General features: G+C 38.3%; 1 protein-coding gene and 1 pseudogene across 3 annotated transcripts; both read left to right on the top strand.

Moving 5' to 3' along the window:
• Positions 1-8,262: 8,262 nt before the first annotated feature.
• Positions 8,263-13,459, top strand: LOC148854486 (serine carboxypeptidase-like 25). Of its 2 annotated transcripts, none has more exons than XM_088941079.1 (8): positions 8,263-8,884; positions 9,977-10,180; positions 11,243-11,418; positions 11,680-11,961; positions 12,157-12,287; positions 12,591-12,686; positions 12,791-12,896; positions 13,038-13,459. In XM_088941079.1, exons 1-8 carry the CDS (start codon positions 8,608-8,610, stop codon positions 13,179-13,181), a joined length of 1,416 nt encoding a protein of 471 aa, XP_088797205.1. In that variant the 5' UTR covers positions 8,263-8,607; the 3' UTR covers positions 13,182-13,459. The 2 variants fall into 2 exon arrangements, with proteins under 2 accessions (XP_088797205.1, XP_088797206.1); XM_088941080.1 differs by having other exon boundaries at positions 8,524-8,884; positions 12,169-12,287.
• Positions 13,460-16,212: 2,753 nt separating this feature from the next.
• LOC148854485 (exocyst complex component EXO70E2 pseudogene) lies at positions 16,213-19,792 on the top strand (annotated as a pseudogene). Its single transcript, XR_016112457.1, has one exon. The product of XR_016112457.1 is annotated as an exocyst complex component EXO70E2 pseudogene (transcript).
• Positions 19,793-22,378: the final 2,586 nt, after the last annotated feature.

Genomic DNA, 22,378 nt, shown 5'->3' with positions numbered 1-22,378 from the left:
ATGTTGCTCGTCTTCTCCTCTGTCTTTGTATTAATGTGAATGGATCATAAGATTCCGGCCAAGTAATAACCGGAAATGATTTTCACGTCCCAAAAAGCAAAGCATTCGAGTCTTTGGCTTGTTTGGCGATCTTTGGCAAGGTGTAGAAGGGATTCGCCGTTGTGTTGGCGGCATTGCGGTAAGACGTGCCAAGGAAGGTAAAGATGAATTCGAGTGAGTTGGGCAGTAGAAGCATGACCACTTGACTTGTAAATGAATTCCTTTTGCTTTGTTGTAGTCTCCATCGGAGCAACTACAGCCATTATAGTTACAGAAATAAGTTTCACAGAGAGAGAGAGAGAGAGTTCTGGTTTGAGGTTGGTTGGGATCTTGAGGTTGTTGACGTCACTTTAACTAAAGAAGCAAGAAGACATCCACTGTGCCACCTATGATTTTACCTAACATGGTTTCTCCTGAGGATCCGGTAATAGTTGTCGTCGGCGACCTTAACCTACCACGGTAGTTTAGATGGACGTGGTGATGAAGAAACCATCTTCCATTCACAGAGGCAGAGGAAGACGGACAACAATGCCCTTTCTTGATATTTTTCCAAAAAAGCTATCTTATTTTAATTATTATATAAAAATATTATTTTTTATTGATATTAAGGGCAAAAAGTTGCCACTATCTGCTAGAAACCTTTTTATTAAAACCCCCAACTCAACCACCCCAAAATTGGGTTGGGTCAGTCAGGTTTTGCGTTACCCATACCAAGTTGCATCCCTAATGGAACCCATCTATTGATAGGGTCTACCCGGTCTATCATTGGAGGTTATGAGGATGCTTGGCCCACTATCCATGAAAATACTGTGTAGTGGATTTCCTCTTCACAGAGTGGTCCTCACACACATTTCGCAACACACTACAGCAATATTCCCGGTGCATGATTGCAAGTGCTGTAAAGTGGGTGTAAGGACCATTCTGTGAGGATGAAATCCGGATTCCGTGTTCAAAAGCAAAAAGGCCAACTTCAAAAGGTCACCTAAACTCCATGATCGTCCATCTAAACTTTCTAAAGTAATCACTGCACCATCAAATATGGACTTCCACTAAACAGAATAGGTTGAAAGAGACATTTCACCACATACTTGGGTCAGGTTGAAGATTTATATAATTTTGAATATAAGCTTCAGCCCAAAATCAAGAGGGTGTTGTGCAACATGATTGGTTTTGTTTTTCAAGAACAAAAACAACTGCCACATTAACAAAATAAATATTTTTTTAGCTGATGTATTAGTTGTTTTTGTTTTGAAAAAAAAATGCCATACACATTGGCAAATACCCCCTAACCCTAACTGTGATGTAATTGAAATTCTCAAAATCAGCCACACCTTATTATCAGTCACACCTGATTTTGTATTGGCACTGGTTAGAGTATTGAATATAGTTGAAGAAATGAATGTAATAAAAATGAACCCTTTTTCTTTCTCTTGGAAGATATCCTATGGTCAAACTGAAACAAAATATTAGGGTTTCAACTTTCATATCTGAAGGTCAAATCCACACTAGTTACTATTTGTTGCAACAAATTTACAGCTACGCAGGAAAAGGGTTGAAAAATGAGATCTTGGGCTTGGGACCTACTGTTTCCAACATATCAAAAACCTTCAGGAATTGGAGAACGAAAGTAGTCTATGTATGTTTTCATTTGGATGGACGACTCTTTGGAAGTATTCGTTTCACTCACCACAATCCATATCTGACCCAAACATACCTATTGGGATCACTTCCAATCGATTGGCTATTCTACACACAGGAAGACTCATAAATACTTGCATTATAACTAATTAATATGACAGCAATAACTTGGGATTAGACAGCCATCAACATATCTACAACTATATCCTGTATAGGAAATTAGTGAACAAACAATATTCACATGCCCATCTGAAACCCAAATGGACCAGCTTGAAAAGGAAATTTGATAAGGATTTTTTAGACCATAAAATGAGTGTGACATAAATTAGCATGTTAAGATGAATGAATGGAAAAACTAGAAATGATATGGTCAGAAATGAAATCATTTGAAGGAATCTAAGAATAACACCAATAAGTGATGACATGAGAGAGTATATTAAAATGGTTGCAAGTTGAAGGCTCTAGAAGGAATAGGGGTAGACCAAAAAGAACATGAGTCCAAGTACTTCAGCACCAATGATAATGTATATGACATTGGACAGAATCAGGATTCATGTATTGGACCCCATATAGCTGGGATAAGGCTTGGATGTTGATGATGATGATTATTTCTGAGATATCATAATATTTTTTTTTGAAGGAAGAAACATTTGGAGCTTTGGAGCTTGGACCTTTAACTTAGAGGCTCCAGTTCAAAACAAAAAAAAAAAGCTCATCCTAAATATCTTCCATAATTAGTGTCTATTACATCTCATCAGGAGAAGCATTACTCTTTGATCTTATTTTTTTCTCTATTGTTTTTTTTTTTTTTAACTGAGACATAATCGTGTAATGAGAATTTTAAGGTGCAATTTAAGGGAAGAATTGGGGATTAATGAGATGAGAAAGGCTAACAGAGGTAGATTAAGAAAGGCTGTTAAATTAGTAACATTTAGGCCCGTTCGCTTTTCTGTAAGTCATTTGCCTAAGTAAATGCACTTATATAAGTAAGTGTTTCCTGGGGCTGGGAAACATTTACCCAGGTAAGTGTATTTATCCATGTTCTTTTATTTTCCAGGTAAATAAGATAATGACCATTTTAGCCATAAAAATCTATTATTAAAAGGGGTATTTTTGTCCCATCCAAATGTTGGCAATTTCCCCCCAGGTGGAAAAGTTATTTACCCACCTGGGAGATAGATATCACATACCTTTCCTCCACATAAATATGAAAAAAGAACAAGGGTTTCTTGGTCAATGGGAACCAAAATCCCATTGACCAACTTCCCCCTTCTCAAAATCCAAAAAATGAACAACCCCTTAGAGGGTGTGACTCTGAGAAATCCTTATTAAATGATAAAAAAAATAATGGACTTATTCGGATTTTGAGATTGGGGAAAGTTGGTGAATGGGAATCAAAGATACTCATGTTTTTTTAAGATTTATATGGGGTCCATGGAAAATTTATTTTCCCTACATATCACTTACCCGGTAAGTGATACCCATCTCTTAGGTGGGTAAGAGAAAGTTGCCAACACTTATATGGGACAAAGTTGCCCTTCTAACAATAGATTTTTATAGCTAAAACGGCCATTATCTTATTTACCTGGGAAATAAAAGAACATGGGTAAATGCACTCCCGAGTAAGTATTTCTCGGGAGACACTTACCCAGGTAAATGTATTTACCCAGATAAATAACTTATGCTCAGTTTGGAAGGAGTACAAATACAAATATATACATGCTCAGTTTGGAAGGAGTACGAATACAAATATGTACAGTGCAAATACATACAAAATATAAAGTTTTGTACGCTACAAATTTGTATTTATACTCCTTCCAAACTGAACCTTAATCACCAAAAAGTGAATAGGGCCGATGAGTAAAGTCTGACATCATCCTTCTTTCTTTCACGGTTAAGATTGCTAGTCTTAAAATGAAACTCAGAACAACATGCCAGGATAAATTCATCAAGACCATAATTTCCTTGATTCTGTTTATTCACAATGGTTTTACTCAAACTCGAGAAGAACCCACATTCTGAAAGCATGGAGCCAGAAGCTGCATCAACATGAGAAACAAAGTGAGTAGAGATTGCACTTAAAGGGTGGGGACTTGGAGATAAAAGTGGCGTTCATGCAACCAAGGTCTCTTCGGTCGGTTGGCTGGACTCAAACAGTTCAGTGCATCAGCCAAACAAGCTGCAAGCTTACGACCCTATGTTATGCAATTGCTTAGCATGGCAACTTATGTCGCTTTTGTTGTAAAAAAAAAAATCAGGAACATCTATATTGTTATTCACAATGAAATGTTCCCAATACACGGTGGAATAGAAATGTGAGTAGGTGCACTTTGCGAGGGGCAAATCCCAGTTCGGTAGGTTCATATATCTGCATATAATTAAGTACCACATAATGGCCTGCTATAAAATCTAGATGCAATGGTAAAATCCGCTCTGTATCTGTTACCCACAAAGTGTTCCTATGTCTCTACTAGACCTGTTCATGGGTTGGGCTGGGATTTCACTCTATATTAATAGAATTTTTTAAGGCCTGAGCCCGACCATTGGGCCTATAACTTGGGCCTGAGCCAAGCCCTCATAAAAAGCCCAAAGCCCAGGCCTAGCCCGAGCCCGAAATTTAGCCCATACTGTTAGCGGCTGAATAGAGAGAGATTATAAAGGAAAGAATAAAAATGTATATATTCAATTATAAATATATATATTTTAATAAATATTATTTTATTTATATAATATAATATATATTTTATAAAATATATAATGTTGAGTCGGGCTGGGCTTTTTTGACAAATCCTGAGCCCAGCCCGAAACACAATCGGGCTTACTGTGTTAGGCCCAAGGTCAAGCCCGCAAGCCTAATTACATGACCAAGCCCAACCGGGGTGCGGGCCAGGCCGGGCCAGGCCATCGGGCTACTCGGCCCATGAACAGGTCTAGTCTCTACCCACAGCCATGTATTGGGAACATCTCCCCATGACTGACAAGAGAGATATTCCCAATGGACAGCTATAATGTACCATGGGTAGAGATGTGGGTAGCAGATCAGAGAAGTCCAAGATGTTATAGTTGCAGTTCAATGTTGGTGATTCTAGATTCCAATTAGATGAAGGTTGAAAGTGATTACTGAATTACCGACTTTGATCATTCTCTCTTAAATTTTTAATGGTGGGCAAAGTTAGCTAAGCGGCTGTTAGTTGGTGCAATGGTAAAAATCTCTGACCGACAGACAAACTTGGTTCAGGTCTGAGACTAAGAATAGAATTGCCAGAGGTTAGGTCCATAATATAGTCCATCCCTCCCAAGACCCCAGATAACTGGGACCAGCATTTGGTAGTGGCCCTTTTTGTTTTTGATGTTGGCCAGACAGGCTAGACTCGTAGATGTGAGATGAATGATTGTGATGTATACAATCTTCTTCTGAGATATGGACTAGAGCAAGCTGTTGGTCTCTCCTTTTCAAGAAGATGCAATGCCAAAAGCCAAATTAATTGACTATGTGGTTAGTCATTGAGTTGAGGTTTACAATGAACAATGCTTTCAGTTACTGGACTCTTAAGCAATTACTGTTTTTTCAGACAAACAATGAACAAACTCATCAACAAAATGAACTTAAAGCTCTTTTAGATGAACCAAGATAAATGTGGAAATGGGTCTGATTTTACTTGGCACAAAAGCAAATATGGATCAATCATCTTAGGGTTTAAGATCTTTTGACATATGAGGATATCATTCAATTCCTCCAAATTTTCCCCTGGAAAACGTGTGTACACATGTTGCAGAGGACCCTTATCTTCTTCTTCTTTGGGGACTTGTTTATCATGTGAACTGCCTTCATCCATAAGCATGCATTACTAATAAGTACACTTAGACCCAGCTTTCATTGCCACAAACAAGGAGCAATTCAAGATATGCTTGAAGATGCTAAAACCCCTCTACTCTTTGTCTTCAGATAACAGTATTTAATAGGGGTCAATGTAGCTTCTTACACCCCCTAAATACATGGGAGATGATACTCTAAACCATTATCACATGGAAGGATATGATCACCACCCACCTCCCATCTTGCCATAAGACCAAATGATTCCCCATCCAGATGTCAGACATGAGGGAATGATCCGGACCATCTGATCTAGTCAATCATTCCACATGATCAATTTTTAAATTCCAATCACATGGGCTTAATGGCTAGAGCTCATAAATGTCCTAGACCGGCTTAGCATGAGTACTCAAAAGAAAACCAAACAGTTTGATAATCTGTATCTTTCAAGGGTGGGTCCAGTCATCTGGGTATACATTCATGTGTTTCCAGGGATTGTGCTTGGATTATATTGAATCTAAGACAAATAAATAAATGGGTGTGGGGTGTCGGTGGCTGAAGGATATTCAAAGGAAGAGAGACGTGTAATAGCAGTGAAAGAGAGAGTAAGATACAAAACTATCTCCCTTCAAATAAGCCCATCAAACAAGCTGTGGGTCTGACATGATTCAGGCTTCTAACAGAGAAGCCAACATTTTGAGTAAGTTAACGTTAGAAACAAGAGAAGAAAGAAAAATAAAAGACAAGAGAAGAGATGGAAGGAAGGGACCGGGAAGGATGAGGGTCCCCTCAATTGAACCCAAACGATGATATCTAACCCATTAAATGACATATCGAGCTTTTCAATGCTGTGCAGGTTCCCATATAGCATTCATTTCATTGAAAATGACTCACACTCTACCCCTAGTCTCTCTCTCTCTCTCTCTCTCTCTCTCTCTCCCCTCCCCAATAACTATTAATACTTAAGAAAGTTAAAACTACTCCTGTTCTATCCACACCACCTACTCACTACTGCCTATTACTCTATACTACAAATACCTTCATTACTTAACTAGTCTTTCTGTTGCAACAACTAAATATAATATGTCTTCATTATTAATTGCTATAGCCAAAGGGTACAGGTGGGAATATCTTTTGTATGATTATCATATCATCACTAACATCATCATGGTCTTCATCACTGCAATGAATTAATATGTTCTTAAAAGAATTGGAGATGAAATAATAAAGAATGCAAACCTGGCATGATAACTCTTACTGTGTGTAGATAATCTTTAAAGGAAACAATAATTTCAATTCATTCTAATTAAACTGGTTAATTTCTTTTCTTTCCTTTGTTGGTAATTGGAATGTCGAGATTTGAGACTATCGATTAATGGAATTGCTCACTCCTATGAGTAAAAGCTGAAAAGAAGGAAACACTATTTGAGAAAGGCATTAAAAGGCAGAGTAGTATTTTAAATTAAGCATTTCATGAAATTTCATATAATAAGCTCAGAAGATAATCAGATATATCATCTTTTGGCTTGTGATTGGAAAACATACAATCCACTCTAACATTGCAAGTTAACCCAACCCTCTATCTGAAGAACTCAACAGACAATTCCAGAGAGGCAAATAAAATGTTTGCCTAAGGTTGAAATCATGATATTTTTGGAGTAAAACAGCCCAGAAAATATCCTATTCTCATAGAATTCAGTGACAGGCTCAAACATTTTTCTAGTGCTAACCAAGAAAACCAAGCTAGCTGGCTAGTTGGTCAATAAAAGGCAGAAAGCATTGTAGCTAGGGAGTACTGTTTGTAGTTTTGTACCCCAACTGGGCTCAGGATGAAATTCCATCTTCCATCTTCCCGTTCTGATTAAAAAGACCAGACCAGCCATTGATCACCAACACTCATCCATACAAAACACCACACAAGAGAAGCAAGAGAATTTGTACCGATCCATAATTTTCCCTCCCATCTTCTCTTGACTCCAGAAGTATATGCTTCCATTATTACAACTGGTAGAGGTCTATCTTGGCCAAAAGGCTCCAGCTCCACAGTCTAATGAGACTGGGTGCTGCTTCAGCTTCAAGCCAAAAGGCCGGAGTCTAGCTAGGTCCGTATCAATTCCACCCGTCAGACCCGGGACCTGCATTGACTAGTGGCCTTTCTAGAGGTCTACTGCCGGGCATGCTGAAAATGGGAAACAATAAAATAATGAAGACGTAAGCTGGTGACAAAAGCAAAGGCAAAGTCCCTCTGCCTTTTAGCCTCTCTGGAGGTTTGGAGGGGGGCAATGCCAGTCCAAAAGAACCCCTCATTCATGGCCATCATTGCTCTTGTCCTCTACTAGTTGAACCCAATGAAACAATGAGGAAAACTGCCGGCCCGGCTGGCCGGGCGGCTCGCCTGCAAAGCCAGGAGAAGTGAAACCACATTCAATTTGGTCTTAGGCTAAGTTCGAGAATGCTCATTTGAAAAATAAATGCTTAAAAATAGGTGTTTATTCTAATAAGCATTTATTTTAAGTAGGAATAGTATAGGTATTTTCAGAATAACTTGACGGACAAATTAGATAAATCAGAAAGTAAATAAGCACTTAAAAATAAGTCCAAAATTTAGGCTTTTCATCAATTCGTACTTATTTCCCAAACTCAAATAAATGCTTATTGGTGTGGTCCAGCCCCAAAATAAGTAATTATTTTACTGAGACCGACTATATGCTCAAAGCTTATACAAACCGAAGATATATAAATATATATAGCCACAAAAAATGAATGGAGTCAAGAGGAGGGTAGTCAAAGTTGTTTCTGTGTATGTGGATACAACTACAAGAGCAAATGAAGGAGGATTCAAGGGACTGTTTGGCTGGCGTGCTCAAACCATGTGACCCCTTTTTTCCCTCAAGAAAAGTAGAAAACAACAATACGATTTTTTATCCATATTATTATTATTATTTTAATGTAATAAGTAATATTGTCTCTCTCTCTCTCTCTCTCTCTCTCTCTCTCTCCTATTTATTTCATCGAAAACAACACATCCTACCAGTACCGATAACGCAAACAGCTAGTACTACTCATCATCATCTTCGTAACCTTGTTTCTCCTTCTATAGCCAGTAGTAGTACTCCATGAACTTCATGGCCCTGGCCGTTGGAAGAAGAGAGATCTTTGTTTCTGTTCTTTTCGCTTTTCTGCTTCTTGTGTCTGTGGGTGCAAGTCATGGAGTAGGTGCAGAAGAAGAGGCCGATCGGATAAAAGCACTTCCGGGGCAACCAAAAGTTTCTTTCCAGCAATTCTCCGGCTATGTCACCGTTAATCAAGTCGCCGGAAGGGCCCTCTTCTACTGGCTCACTGAGGCTGTTCATGAACCACTCTCCAAACCCCTCGTTGTTTGGCTTAATGGAGGTCTCTCTCTCTCTCTCTCCACACACACACAGACTCACTCACACACATATCGTATGTGTCCGTGATGGGTGGGGTGGTTCTTTTAGTTCTGATAGGCGGATAGCATGTAGCAGTAGAACAATTGAAATGCTATAGAGACAGAAACCAGTAGAAATACAGACATTATAACCGATGTAAGAGTAGTTAGAAGGAATTCACATTTAACATTACTTTATCAGAGAGGATGTCTAATGCTTCTTTCTTCACTCTGCACAGCCCCATTTTCTACTCTCTCTCTCTCTCTAGCTTGTCAAAGATTAACACGCATGTTTTTTTTCACGTTGCCGACATGATAACAAATGATGGAAAAGAAAGAAAAGAGACAACAGATGCTTTGAACCTCTTTTGCCTTCGCCATTAAAACTTTTATTTTTCTATTATCTTTTTGTTTTCATTTTCATCATTTGGGTTCTTTTGTTGGGTAAGTAAGCTTGGTTCAACCCCTTCTCTCTCTCTCTCTCTGCACCAAAATTTCGTAGTCTACAAGAATTCAATGAGAGCAAGCAACCCTAAACAGCATTCATTAATTGTGAATGAATGATATCACAGCCAAGACCATCAGACCATCCTTCAATTCAATTGACCTTTAACAAATAAATTTTATTGTTCCCTAACTGTCTGTAAAACTAAAACCAAATCTCAGAACAGGACGAGAGCACTGCACCACCGATCGGGACCCACCATTTATATCTTTTTTCTGAATTTAATGGTTATATGCGACGAAATCGTCCATCAATATTCAACCTACTTCCTTCTTGGCTTCTTTCTATTCAAATTTCTTTTATTTTGTTGTCTCTATAGCTCTTCACTCTCTGACCACATATCAAAAACCTTTCAATAATTAGTGTAACTCACTAACGTTCAATAGTGAAAAAAAAAACCGGAGCAGTCTCGTCAATGTCTTTGGCGAGTTGTCTTTACTCGGAGCATAAACCCGAGACAGGTAGGATCATACTTCATAGAGTGTCGGGTCAAAAGAATATGGGGTTTTTAATTGTGGATTGTACATCATAAGCATTTACTAATTGCTCTTCTCTGAATTGTTTTTCTCAGGTCCTGGCTGCTCTTCGGTGGCTTATGGTGCCTCGGAAGAGATTGGCCCGTTTAGGTTAAATAAAAGCGGGTCGGGTTTATACCTCAACAAGTTCTCATGGAACACTGTTGCTAACCTTCTGTTCCTTGAAACTCCGGCCGGCGTCGGGTTCTCATACAGCAACAGATCGTCTGACCTCCTCGACACCGGCGATCGGCGCACCGGTATGACCCCTCACCCCCCCCCCCCCCCCCCCGTTTCCACTCTCAATGCTTTTCTGGTTAAGCTTTCTCAATCAGGTTGAAGCAATCTCATCTCCATGAACACTAACGAGTTAATGGGCCATGCGTCACCTCCTCTTCTATTATAATTAGTTTATTACTGTAGTGGTAGTGGTTGTGGGCCTTGTGGTAGTGCTGGTGATAGTGCTAGTGGTTGTGGGAAATGATCAATTGTGAAACCTTGTTATGGGCTCTCCTCTAACCCGATTGGAATGTGGGCACTGGTTTGGGCTTTTTAGTTTATGGGCCCTACTTTAGTGGGCTACAGGGTACATGATACAAACCCAATATCCCAAAATCAAGACGATATGGATATGTGGGCTTTGCACTATGGAGCAAGGTCATCCTATTCATGGCTCCTTTTGCTACCATACATAATCCGTCTATAGTTCTTTTCTATACAAGAATTATTAAGAGGGAGTGGGATTGGGACTTGGGTGCTCTAATTCTATGCTCCATTACATAATGAACTAAATAATGCTCTACATGATGTTGATTAGATTCGGGGGCATTCATTTTTTTTTTAAATTTATGTGGGGATCAGATAAAATTTATTTTCTTGTGTATTACTTACCCAGGTATCACTTATCCATCTCCAAGGTGGATAAATAACTTTTTCACATAGAAAAAGTTGCCAACACTTGGATGGGCAAAAAATTGTCCCTTTTAATAATGGATTTTTATGGTTAAAATGGTCATTGTCTTATTTACTTGGGAAATAAAAGAACATAGGTAAATGCACTTACCTGAGTAAGTGTTTCCTCCGGGTGAATAACATGCCGAAAAGCGAGCGGGGCCTTAAAAAAATTTGCCATAAAACAAGGCCTCACCAGACTTTCACATCTCTCCTCACCATCACTTAGCTTTTGAGTTCTAACTCACTCATTTTCATTTTCCTTCCAGTTTACAGTTCATGGTGAACACTTTCAATTGCTGTTTAGTGTATGAATTAAAGAACAGACTGAATTATTCATGTAATTAATCTAAGGGATGGGTGTGATTCAGCTAAGGACTCGCTCGAATTCTTGATCCGATGGTTGGGCCGGTTCCCACGTTACAAGAACCGGGAAGTCTTCTTGACCGGAGAAAGCTATGCCGGACACTATGTCCCTCAGTTGGCCAGAGAAATTATGAAATACAACACCAGGACTAAGCACCCCATTAATCTCAAAGGAATAATGGTACACTTTCTTTTACCTTTTTTTTCTCAATTCTCTCTTGTTCATGTTTGAGGATATGCTTTGATGCTCAAGTCCATAGAACAATGGCACTCTTTTCTCTTTGTCCATCTCCAAGTCTAACAAATGATAATTGGTAAACCGGATGGATCAACCAACTTGATGAACAATCAGCTACACAAACTGGTTCTGCAAATTGTAGTCCAAAGGTTTATGAAACAACTTCATTGAAAACCAATGTACTGATGTACACATTCCTTCCAGGTTGGGAATGCAGTCACAGACAATTACTACGACAACCTGGGCACAGTAACCTACTGGTGGAGCCACGCCATGATCTCCGACAAAACATACAGGCAACTGTTAAACACTTGCGACTTCCGCCGGCAAAAGGAATCCGACGAATGCGAATCACTGTACACATATGCCTTGGATCAGGAATTTGGCAACATTGACCAGTACAACATATATGCTCCACCTTGCAGCATTAATTCAGATGGCGCTGTTACACGTCGGATGCTACGTTTGCCACATCGACCACATCCGGTAATATTTTCGAATATTTTACAGTAACAACACAGATTAATATATGAAGTCCAGTTGTGTGATTTGATAAATTAATAAGTTTTCATTAATTCAACAAGCTTTGCATCATCTGATTCCAATTTCATTGATAACTTGATCCATCTACAATAAGTTGAATATGTTATACTTCTTGTTTTGGTTTGGTGTTTTTACCAGATTTTCTGTCAGTTTTCTGGATATGATCCATGTACAGAAAAATACGCTGAGATTTATTACAACAGGCCGGATGTGCAGAAAGCCCTCCATGCCAACACAACTAAAATCCCTTATAGATGGACTGCTTGCAGGTGATTGACAGAAACATACTTTCTTTTCTTCATTAATTTTGTAAATTTGAATGCCTTCACATTATAACATATATAGAGTGTAGTGTTGTATTAAAAGAAGCACTCTGAAATCTGCATCAATAGAAATGGATGTGTACTGATAAATATCTAATTAGGGGATCAGATTGGATAAGATAAAGGCGACAAAAAAAAAAGAGTTAAAATTGGTTTCCATTTCTTTTGTAGTGAGACCAGCTTATGTTATACTTGAGCTACATTAGCTGACAAAGCTGGTGTTATTTAATTATAATACTGTTATTGCAGTGGAATTTTGAACCGGAATTGGAATGACACAGAAGTATCAATTCTTCCCACTTACAAGGAGATGATTGCTGGTGGTTTGAGAGTTTGGGTGTTCAGGTCCATGACTTTTCTGTTCTCTGTTTAGTTAGTTTCCTTCTCAATTTAGTCCTCTAGTCCTAATTGTGCTTCTTCTTCTTCTTCTTCTCGACTGTTTACTGTAGCGGCGATGTCGATTCAGTTGTGCCAGTTACAGCCACCAGGTTTTCTCTTGCACGGCTCAACTTAGTTACCAAAATTCCATGGTATCCGTGGTATGTAAAGAAGCAGGTCAGTAATTAGTCTGCCACTCTGCCTATTGCCCATGTTTTTGTATACTCTTACAGTCTTATTACTACTTTTCCAGGAACTTTCCATCTTAATTGATTAACTCCAAACCATGATTCTAATAGTGAGTTGTGGTTTCTGAAGGTGGGAGGTTGGACAGAAGTTTATGAAGGGCTCACGTTTGCAACAGTACGTGGTGCAGGCCATGAAGTACCACTCTTCAAACCCAGAGCAGCTCTTCAGCTGTTCAAATCATTTTTAAGGGGGGAAAATCTACCCAAGTCATAAAAAAACAAAAAAAAAAAAAACTGTTTTGAAGACAAAGAGTCCTCTTCTTTGTTTTGACTATCATAAATCCTGGAAAAGTCAGGAAAAAGGAAATCAAAATTCCATTTGTGATGATTTAAAAGGAAAAGCACGAGTCAGAGTTAAAAGAATGTGTCTGTGTGATAGAAGAAACAAATTCAAGTCCGAGGAGTGTTGTTTGTATCTTAGCTGTGCATTGATTTCCAAAAGTCAATTTGATGAAAAATAAGAAAAGTGAAGTTGTGTGGTCTTGATTTTTCTTTCTGCTCCTCATTAAAGAACTCTAGATTATATCAGCCCAATTGTCTCACATGGAAGACGAAATGGGTCTTAATTTCTTGAACATCTCTTCAGGTATATGTGGCTTTCAAGGGTCAATAGCTGATATTGTCAAGGAATTAAAGTGTCCAAACCATTGGCAGGCCACAGTGGAGAGGTGGATTGTGAATGTTAAACACATGAGCCGTCTAGAGAGTTGCCTGACCAATATGGACAATCTGGACAGGCCATCTCATGCCTGGACTGACTGGAGACTCTGTGCTTAATGCATCTTGACGACCCGTCTAGAAAACACTTTTTCCTTTATTAAAAACTCCATGACTCAGGACAAGGCTAGGAAGCTTTGACCTTGCTAGTAGTGGCCTGCTTTGGACCTACTTGTAATTTACAATAAATTCTGAATTAATCAACTCCATTGCATGACCAAGCATACCCATTCAACGATTGAATAGCCCCGCTTTGACAAGATTAATTTGATGCTTGTGGGCATAAATTAAGGAGAGAAATGCTAGCGAATAAGGAGTTTAGGCAACTTATATAAACAAGAAAGTTTCTTGAAATTTCAAAGCATACAACTGGAGTTATATTCAGAAGTGGAACAAAATTTGTTGTAATTAAGGGAGGGGGTCTCTTTTAACAGCATATTTATGTACAGTATTGAGGTATTTTCAAAAGTCAAAGATGTCCAGGACTCATCGTTTTCGAAGTTCCGTGGTCTGCAAGTTCTTCAAAACTAAGGTCAGATGCTTGAATTCTTGTCAAACCCTTGAAACCCTTTCTCTGTTAGCTACTTCTCTCTGGCCATGGTGCATAGTGATTGTGGAACTAATAACATCATCCTGACTATGGTTATCAAGATAACGAGAAGTAGGACCAATGTTTTTAAAACCGACCCGGAGGTCAACCCGGTTTTACCAACGGGTCGCAGGTCACTGGTTTGACCGGGCGGGTCGAATGGCTCAGTTTGGTGACATCATAATTACAATAGTAAAAAATTATATATATATATATAAATATAAATGTCTGAAAAATATCATAAAACTTATAAAAAATGTCTAATATTTATGAAAAATACATATCCAAAAATGCAAAAAATGTGAGAAATTTTAAAAAATGTAAAAAGAGAAGGGGGGCTTGAGTTGGGACTTTTAGGGAATTTTTCAAAATTTTAAACCGAAAAAATGGACTAAAACGTATAAGTCGACAGTTGAACCGTCGCCTGCTTAACGCGTTGCCAATTTGACTGTTCAATCGTCTGGGTCGCCTGTCAATGACTTTTTAACAAATCTCGGGTTTTTATGAGAACTATAGTCGAAAAGTCGATCGGGTGACGGTTCAAATGGTTCAACCATCCAAGTCAACAACTGGTTAAAAACCTTGAGTAGGACCGAAATCGGGTTGGATAAGAATTGGGCCTAAGGGACAAACCTTGGAAACGTAAAGTTAAGCCTGACCCGCCCATTCAGGCCCAACCTATGCTGAATTTTGATATACTTGGGTTGGGTTCAGGTGCATTCTAGGCTCGAGCTACCTAGTGTTAGGTAGGGGTGTCAACGGACCGGTTTTGGATTGAACTCCGTTCAAATCAAAATTCGTTTGGACAGATTGGACGGACCAATAAAACGTATTGAATTTAGATCGACCAATATAAAATATTGGATTGGACCTGGTCTATTCGTAATGAATTTATATTGGATTGAACCAATATCTGGTCCATTGATAGAAGATAAGAACATAGGTGTCAATGGACTAGGTTTTGAGTTAAAACCAATCTAAATTAACATGAATTTGAACAGATTGGGTAGTCTCTGGACCGGTCCAAAATAATCCAAAATATTCACTAGACTGGATTGGACTAGGTCCATTTGTAATGGACTCACATTGGACTGGATCGGATTGAATCAAATCCAGTCCATTTGACACCCCTAGTGTTAGGCTCAGGTCTAGCCTGAAAAATTAAAAAACCTGAAGTTTTGGGCCTAACCCAGTAAACCTAGTCTACAATCGAAACACTAAGTCCATTATGCAAAATTGCGTGTTAGGTTAGTCCAAATTTGGGTTGGTCCCCAAAACGACTATTTTATTAAATATATATGATATTTTCTTAATTTTCTTATAATTTTTATCATATTTTGTATTTGAAATGATAAATTTGATAGATAATAAATAAGATAATGTTAGTTAAAAATATTTAATTTATTAACACATAAATAATTTAATTTTTCTACTAAGATTATATTATCAAAATTTAAATTATTATTTAAATAAATATATATATATATATAGTTTTAGTATAATTTGTTAGATTTTGATTTTATCCCAATAAACCCAACTATTAATCAGATAGTTATGCAACTATGATTTTATCCCAAGCTCAAACCGGATTTTATTTGTTGGATTTCGATTGCTCTCAGATGTTATATATCATTAATAAAATAAAATTAAAATAACTGAAGATTGAATTATCATTAATAAATTACTGGTTTGACTTTGGCATATGTATGTATGGATGTGTATGGCCAGCTTCTTTATTGCAATTTGCAAGACTTTTTCGTTTTCTTCTTTTCGTAGTTATTGTGTGACAGTAAGGATATTTTAGTAAATATGAAAATAGTAATAAAAATTTAAAAATTTAAAAAATGGTGGTTTGGTTATTTTGTGGCAAGCTAAGGACCATTTTAGGTAGTTAAAGTAATAAGGAAGACCAGAAGTCAAAATTCTATGAGACAGGAGAAAAATATATAGTTGGTTGGATGGAGAGATCCGCCATGGAAGTTGCCTCCGAAAAACTTCGTATAATTTCCTGGAAGAAAGCTTCAAGTTGATTTCAAATTTTCAATTTCTCTTGTTCAATTTGTTTTTAACCTTTTATCCTCATTTTTTTTGTCTCTCTCTCTTCGGCGTCTGTCGTCGATCCAATTCCAAGGTCTGGAAGCTCTAGAATTTCAACGTGCAGCTTTTCTTATGTTCTGAGTATGTTCCTAATTGCGGAAATCCAGGAAGCCGTAGTTTCCTCGAAATTTTCGTATTCCATTAACGAATTGGATTGATAAACGCTAACCAAGTACACTTAAACCCCTTCTTCTTTGGTTTTCAAAATTAAGAAGTTCTCTTTTTTACTTTTCAGTCTGCTTTCAATTACTGTTCTGCAACCAGGGCCTCTACTTGAATCGTTTCAGGTCTGGATTGACTTGCTATTCGAGACCCCTTCCCTGTGGGACCTCGGATTGTTATTGGATCTCTGTCGCTGTTTCAGTTGTTAGCTAGCTTACAATTCAGCGCTCTAGTTAAGCTAGCAGTGTTTGCTTAAGTGGGTTCTAAGTTAACCCTCTTCATTTTTCTCTTGCTTGTGTCTAATTGTTTTCTGGGGTTTGAGGCTTGTTGAGATCCCCGTGTTAAGCTCTTTTAATATCTGGAGATCTTCCGACACGAGGGGGATTTTCTAATTGAAGCATTTAGTAGTAGGAACCGTCTTTTGTTTGTCTGATTTTTCATTCATGATTGATAGAATATTGTCCTGTTAATATTTTTATTAAATCGATACTGAACTCCTTTGGGTTTGTATTTCATGCACTGAGAATTCATCTGAGTTCCTGTTTCTTTTCAAGCATCTTCATCCCTTTTTCTTAGTTTATGATGGTGGCTTAGAAGGCAAGGGCTGGCATTTCTTTTGCTTTTGGTTCCAAGCTGATGAGTCTCTCCCGGCCCCTTTCTTAATCAATTCTTGGAACCTTACAAGGATTTGAGATTGGGAAGGGAGGGTCTACAAGGAATTTTGTCCTTCGGCTTCTTATTGTTTTTAGATTAGTAGAATGGATTGATCAGATTATATCTCCTCCCTGTTACCATTCCATGTTAACCTGCAATTCATTTTGAGGGTTCACCTTCGTTCAATGTTCTAGTTGTATTCCCAGTTAGTGTTTGGGGAATAGTTGAAGACTTATTGGTTAGAGGACTCCCTCTGTTTTCTCCATCAGATCTTGAATAAGCTTTAGTTTTGGTTTATCATAGAGGTATTTCAATTTCATACAAAAACATCTAATCTTCTTCATCAGTATTTGGGAATTTGGGGTCTGGGTTCCTTGTTTCTCCAGTAACTTTGTATGCGATGGCAGAGTGTAAATCCTTCATACCAACCATAGAAGGAGAAGAACACGTAATGGCTGCGGCACAGCACATAGTAAGGGCATTAGGGTCAAACAAGAATTTGACAGATGATATGAGGAAAATCCTGAGAGAACTTGACACCCAATTATCCAGCATGACTCTGGTCGCTGCAAACAAGAAGATGGAACTAAGAGAGATTGAAGAACATCTCAATTTCATTCAGGAGAAGGTCACAAGTCGGGAGTCTGAGCAGTCTATGATATGGGAATCCAGCCCAAAAGAAGCATCCGAGTATCTAAAGGTCGTTGATGAAGTACGAAGGCTGATAGAAAGCTTGGGAAGCATGCCGTTAAATAAAGGAGAAGAGAACAAACTCCTATGTCGAGCTCATAGTATTCTTCAAACAGCCATGGTGAGGCTAGAGGAAGAGTTCAGTAATATTCTTATTCAGAACAGGCAACCCTTTGAACCAGAGCATATGTCCTTCCGCTCCAGTGAAGGAGATACTGTGGATGACGTATCAACCGTTTCAGTTGATGACAATGCAGGTGAGGATTCTCTTAGAAGAGATAATTGTAGCAAAGGCATAGAGGAATACATCATAGATTTAGTCAATCCAGATATAATTCCTGACCTTAAGTGCATAGCAGATGTGATGTTCATGTCAAATTTTGATCATGAATGTCGCCAGGCTTATATTAACAACCGGAAAGATGCCTTGGATGAATGCCTCTTCATTCTTGAAGTGGAGAAACTGAGCATCGAGGATGTGCTGAAGATGGAATGGAGTAGTTTGAATTGCAATATCAAGAAGTGGATGCGGGCTATGAAGCCATTTATCAGGGTGTATCTTGCCAGTGAGAAACGGCTTTGTGACCGGATCTTTGGGGAGTTTGGACCAGTTAGTTCCACTTGTTTTGTTGAGACATCAAAGGCTTCAATGCTGCAGCTCTTGAATTTTAGCGAAGCTATAGCAATTGGACTTCGCCGGCCAGAAAAGTTGTTTCGGCTACTCGACATGTATGAAGTGCTGGCCGATCTTCTCCCAGATGTAGATGCTTTGTTCTCAGATGATACTGGGTCTTCTATTCAATTTGAATGCCGTGAAGGACTAAAGAGATTGGGTGACTCTGTTAGGGGAACATTATTGGAATTCGATAATGCTATTCGGTCAAACACATCAACTAATCCATTTGCTGGAGGTGGAGTCCACCCCATGACCAGGTATGTCATGAATTTTATTAAGGCCTTGACTGATTATAGTGATACTCTCAATTTTATCCTTAAAGACAAAGATGGGGTGGATCTAGAGTCACTGTCGCCCAATGTCAATCCAGTTATAGAAGAGGAGAAAGACACAGAAAGCTCTTCTTACAATACCTGCCCTATGGCTCACCATCTTCAGTCCATTACTTCAATTTTGGAATCCAACCTTGATGGTAAGTCCAAATTATACAAGGATGCGTCAATGCGACACTTCTTTGTGATGAATAACATCTGTTACATGGTCCAGAAGGTCAAGGGATCTGAACTTGGGGCCCTTTTGGGGGACAACTGGATCCGACGACACAATTGGAAATTTCAGCAGCATGCAATGAGTTATGAAAGAGCTGCTTGGAGTTCTGTACTCTCTTTCCTCAGGGATGAAGGGATCTGTAATGCAGGTTCCAACTCTGTCTCAAAGGCACTTCTCAAGGAGAGAATTAGAAACTTCAATCTTGCATTTGAAGAGGTTTACAAGAGCCAGACAGGGTGGGTCATCCCAGATCCTCAGCTTCGCGAGGATTTACGGATCTCATTATCCCTGAAAGTAGTCCAGGCATATCGGACGTTCATGGGAAGGCATGCCAGTCAGCTGGGTGATGGATGGCACAGTGACAAGTATATCAAGTACAGTGCAGATGACCTGCAAAATTATCTCTTGGATCTCTTTGAGGGTTCACCAAGATCACTACATAATTCACGCAGGAGGTGAATCCATAAGAATGTTAGTTTCTGGATTAGCTTTTTTTCCCTTCATTTTCTGTACATGTTTATGATAAGATGTTGAGTTAACCATGTTCATTAACCTTAACCTGGAGATAAATTTCTTATTTTTGTATTTCTATTATACAAGTGCACCAGAAAATTTTGGAAGTTGTAATTATTTTATGTATTTTCTTTTGGTAATGCATAAATTGGGGATATAGGCATGAATGTTCATTTGAGCTTGCCTGTTTGTCTAGTAGATGCAATCACATTATACCACTCTTTATGTTGTGGCATGTAGCATGGCATTGGCTCTTTTTCTAACACTGCCAACTTCAATAATTGTGTCAACATGAAATGATGAAAGTCCATCTGTGGTTCTTATCTCATATACTTCTTTACTTTTGACCTTAATCAGAAAAAAAAGGAAAAGAAAGTCCAGAGTTGCCACTTTTAACTCATTGGCCATGAATAGAGAGGTGGCTTATAAAGTTAGATGCCCCGTTACAGGAAAACTGAAGGGCTAAATGGAGAATTTGGCCCACATTTACAACCTTAATCATAAGATAGCTTATGACCTGACTGGTTGTTTAATATAGACTTGAGACATTGCATCTACAGAAATGGGTTTTCATTGCCACAGAAAAAGAGAAGGCTTCAAAGGGTAAAGAATGAGAATCAAGTGACTGCATATAGTATATACCTGACTTCATAAAACAGAAAAAGAATATAAAAAAAAAAGAAAAGAATGCCATTGGATGGCATGCCTATTGGTGATTGTGGGGCTGAGTCACTGCAAATTGCTGATTTGGTAATAGTAATACATGTGATGTGATCATCTGGATTCATGTGATTTCACATATATAATTAATGGGACACGCTTTGAATTCTTCCCTCATGGGAGGTCATGGGAGGGTATGTAGGGTTTTTTTTTTTTTTTTTTTTTGCTGCAAGAGGGTATGTAGTTTTTAGTTGTCCAAGCTATTTGCGAAGAATTCGATTTTAGTCACTGGTCCACATTACCCTTTTTATAAAGTATGAGCTGTCCAACAATCGCATAAGATAGGTAGTGCACGAAAAATGCCTTCCTTTCTTTTATTTGGTATTGGTATGAAAACAATAACACCAAAGGAAGAGGAAAGGTTAGTGCTGATTTTCTGTTAGCTCAAAATCATCTCTTAATATTAATGTGGATGCAGTCATAGACTCATAGATTTAGAAGGTACAAACTGAAAATGAGAAATGTGGTGATTTAGTTGGTATCATCATCATTAAAGGGGTCTTTCTAAATAGGTATGAAAAGTACCTATTTAGACCCAGTAGCTACTTCCCTATTTAGTTGATATCATCATTAAAAACAACACTCCTCTGCTCAGAGCCAAAATGAAAAGTTCTCTGAACAAATGCAGCTTTTACACCCAGTAGCTACTTCCCTATGGCACCAATAAAGTCTCCACGTGGCAAGTTGTTTTTAGACGCAAAAGTACAGTTCAGGATTTTCTTTATGTCTTACCTTCGTGAATAAATTCTCATATATATATATATATATATACCTCTGATTCACTCCTTTTGGGTAACTCCAATTATATACATCATGCCTCGATTTGTTAGTATTTTTAGCATGTGTTTTGATCCGGGTGTAATAGGTATTTATCAAAACATTGTAATACCATATTCGGGGAACTTTTGGGGTTTAATATTAATAAAAGTAATATATTTAAAAAATTCAAAAATAAGTTAACTTTTTTAAAAAAATATCAATAAAGGGCAAAAACATTTTTCATCTTCTTCTTGTCATTTGTTCACCAAAATTGTTGCCTGCCGTCATCCGCCGCTGCTCACCACCACCCTCCACTGCCGTTTGTTGCTGCTCGCCACCGCCTCTTCCTCCGGGAATGTTGTCGAAGGTGGTAGTGGCAACGCTAGTGGTTTCTTTCTCCAATGCCGCCACCTCCGCCTCCGCCTCCGCCTCCACCTTCAACAATGTTGTCGAAGATGGGTGGAGATAGAGGTGGCAACGGAGAGCAAAGGAATGACCACCAATGCCGCTGCCGCCACCTTTGCCACTGGCCACCTTTGGCAACGTTACCGAAGGCGAGGGCGGCGGCAGGCGGCAACGGACAATGGCGAATAGCGCCTCTAGTGAACAAATGGCAAGAAGAAGATGATGAACAGTGTTTTTGCCATTTTTTATATTATTTTTAAAAAAGTTAACATATTTTTGAAAATTTTTTAAATATATTACTTTTATTGATATTAAACTCCAAAAGTTTTCCTTATATGCCAGAAACCCTTATTAATATTCATAAAAGTGGGTTTTGACTTATGTGTGCATCAATCATTGAAAGAAACTCCCTTTTAATATTTCATCAAGTGGTTGAGCATTTATTCACTGATTGTAGTGCCCAATAGTGCCTAATTGTCCATAAACAATTTATGGAATACTTTTCTTTAAAGATAAATCAAATACAAATGTTTGTTAAAAGGAAATTATACCAAACAGATACTTAAGGTCCAACATTCACATGGTAAAGGCTACAAGGACAAGTTAGGATAAAACGATTAGTTTAACATGTGACCTAATGGTTGGGTCAAAAGGGGTTTGATGGATTATCATGTGACGTTAAGTTCATCTCAAGTTTTGGGGCGAATAGCTTTATCCATGGTTGGGATTAGGGGTGAAAATGAATGAGCTTTTGGTAAGTTATTTGTACTTTGCTAGTAAAAGTTCAATTTGATTCTGTTTAAACCGGACTTTGCTCGAGCTCATGAGGTTGGCAATTCTAATTGAGCAATTATATATAATCTTGTTATATGTATAATAA

Source organism: Nelumbo lutea, chromosome 4 (genome assembly GCF_056320005.1).
Source record: "Nelumbo lutea isolate HS-2025 chromosome 4, American lotus-T2T, whole genome shotgun sequence".
NCBI lineage: Eukaryota > Viridiplantae > Streptophyta > Magnoliopsida > Proteales > Nelumbonaceae > Nelumbo > Nelumbo lutea.
This window is presented reverse-complemented; position numbering and strand designations above follow the sequence as displayed.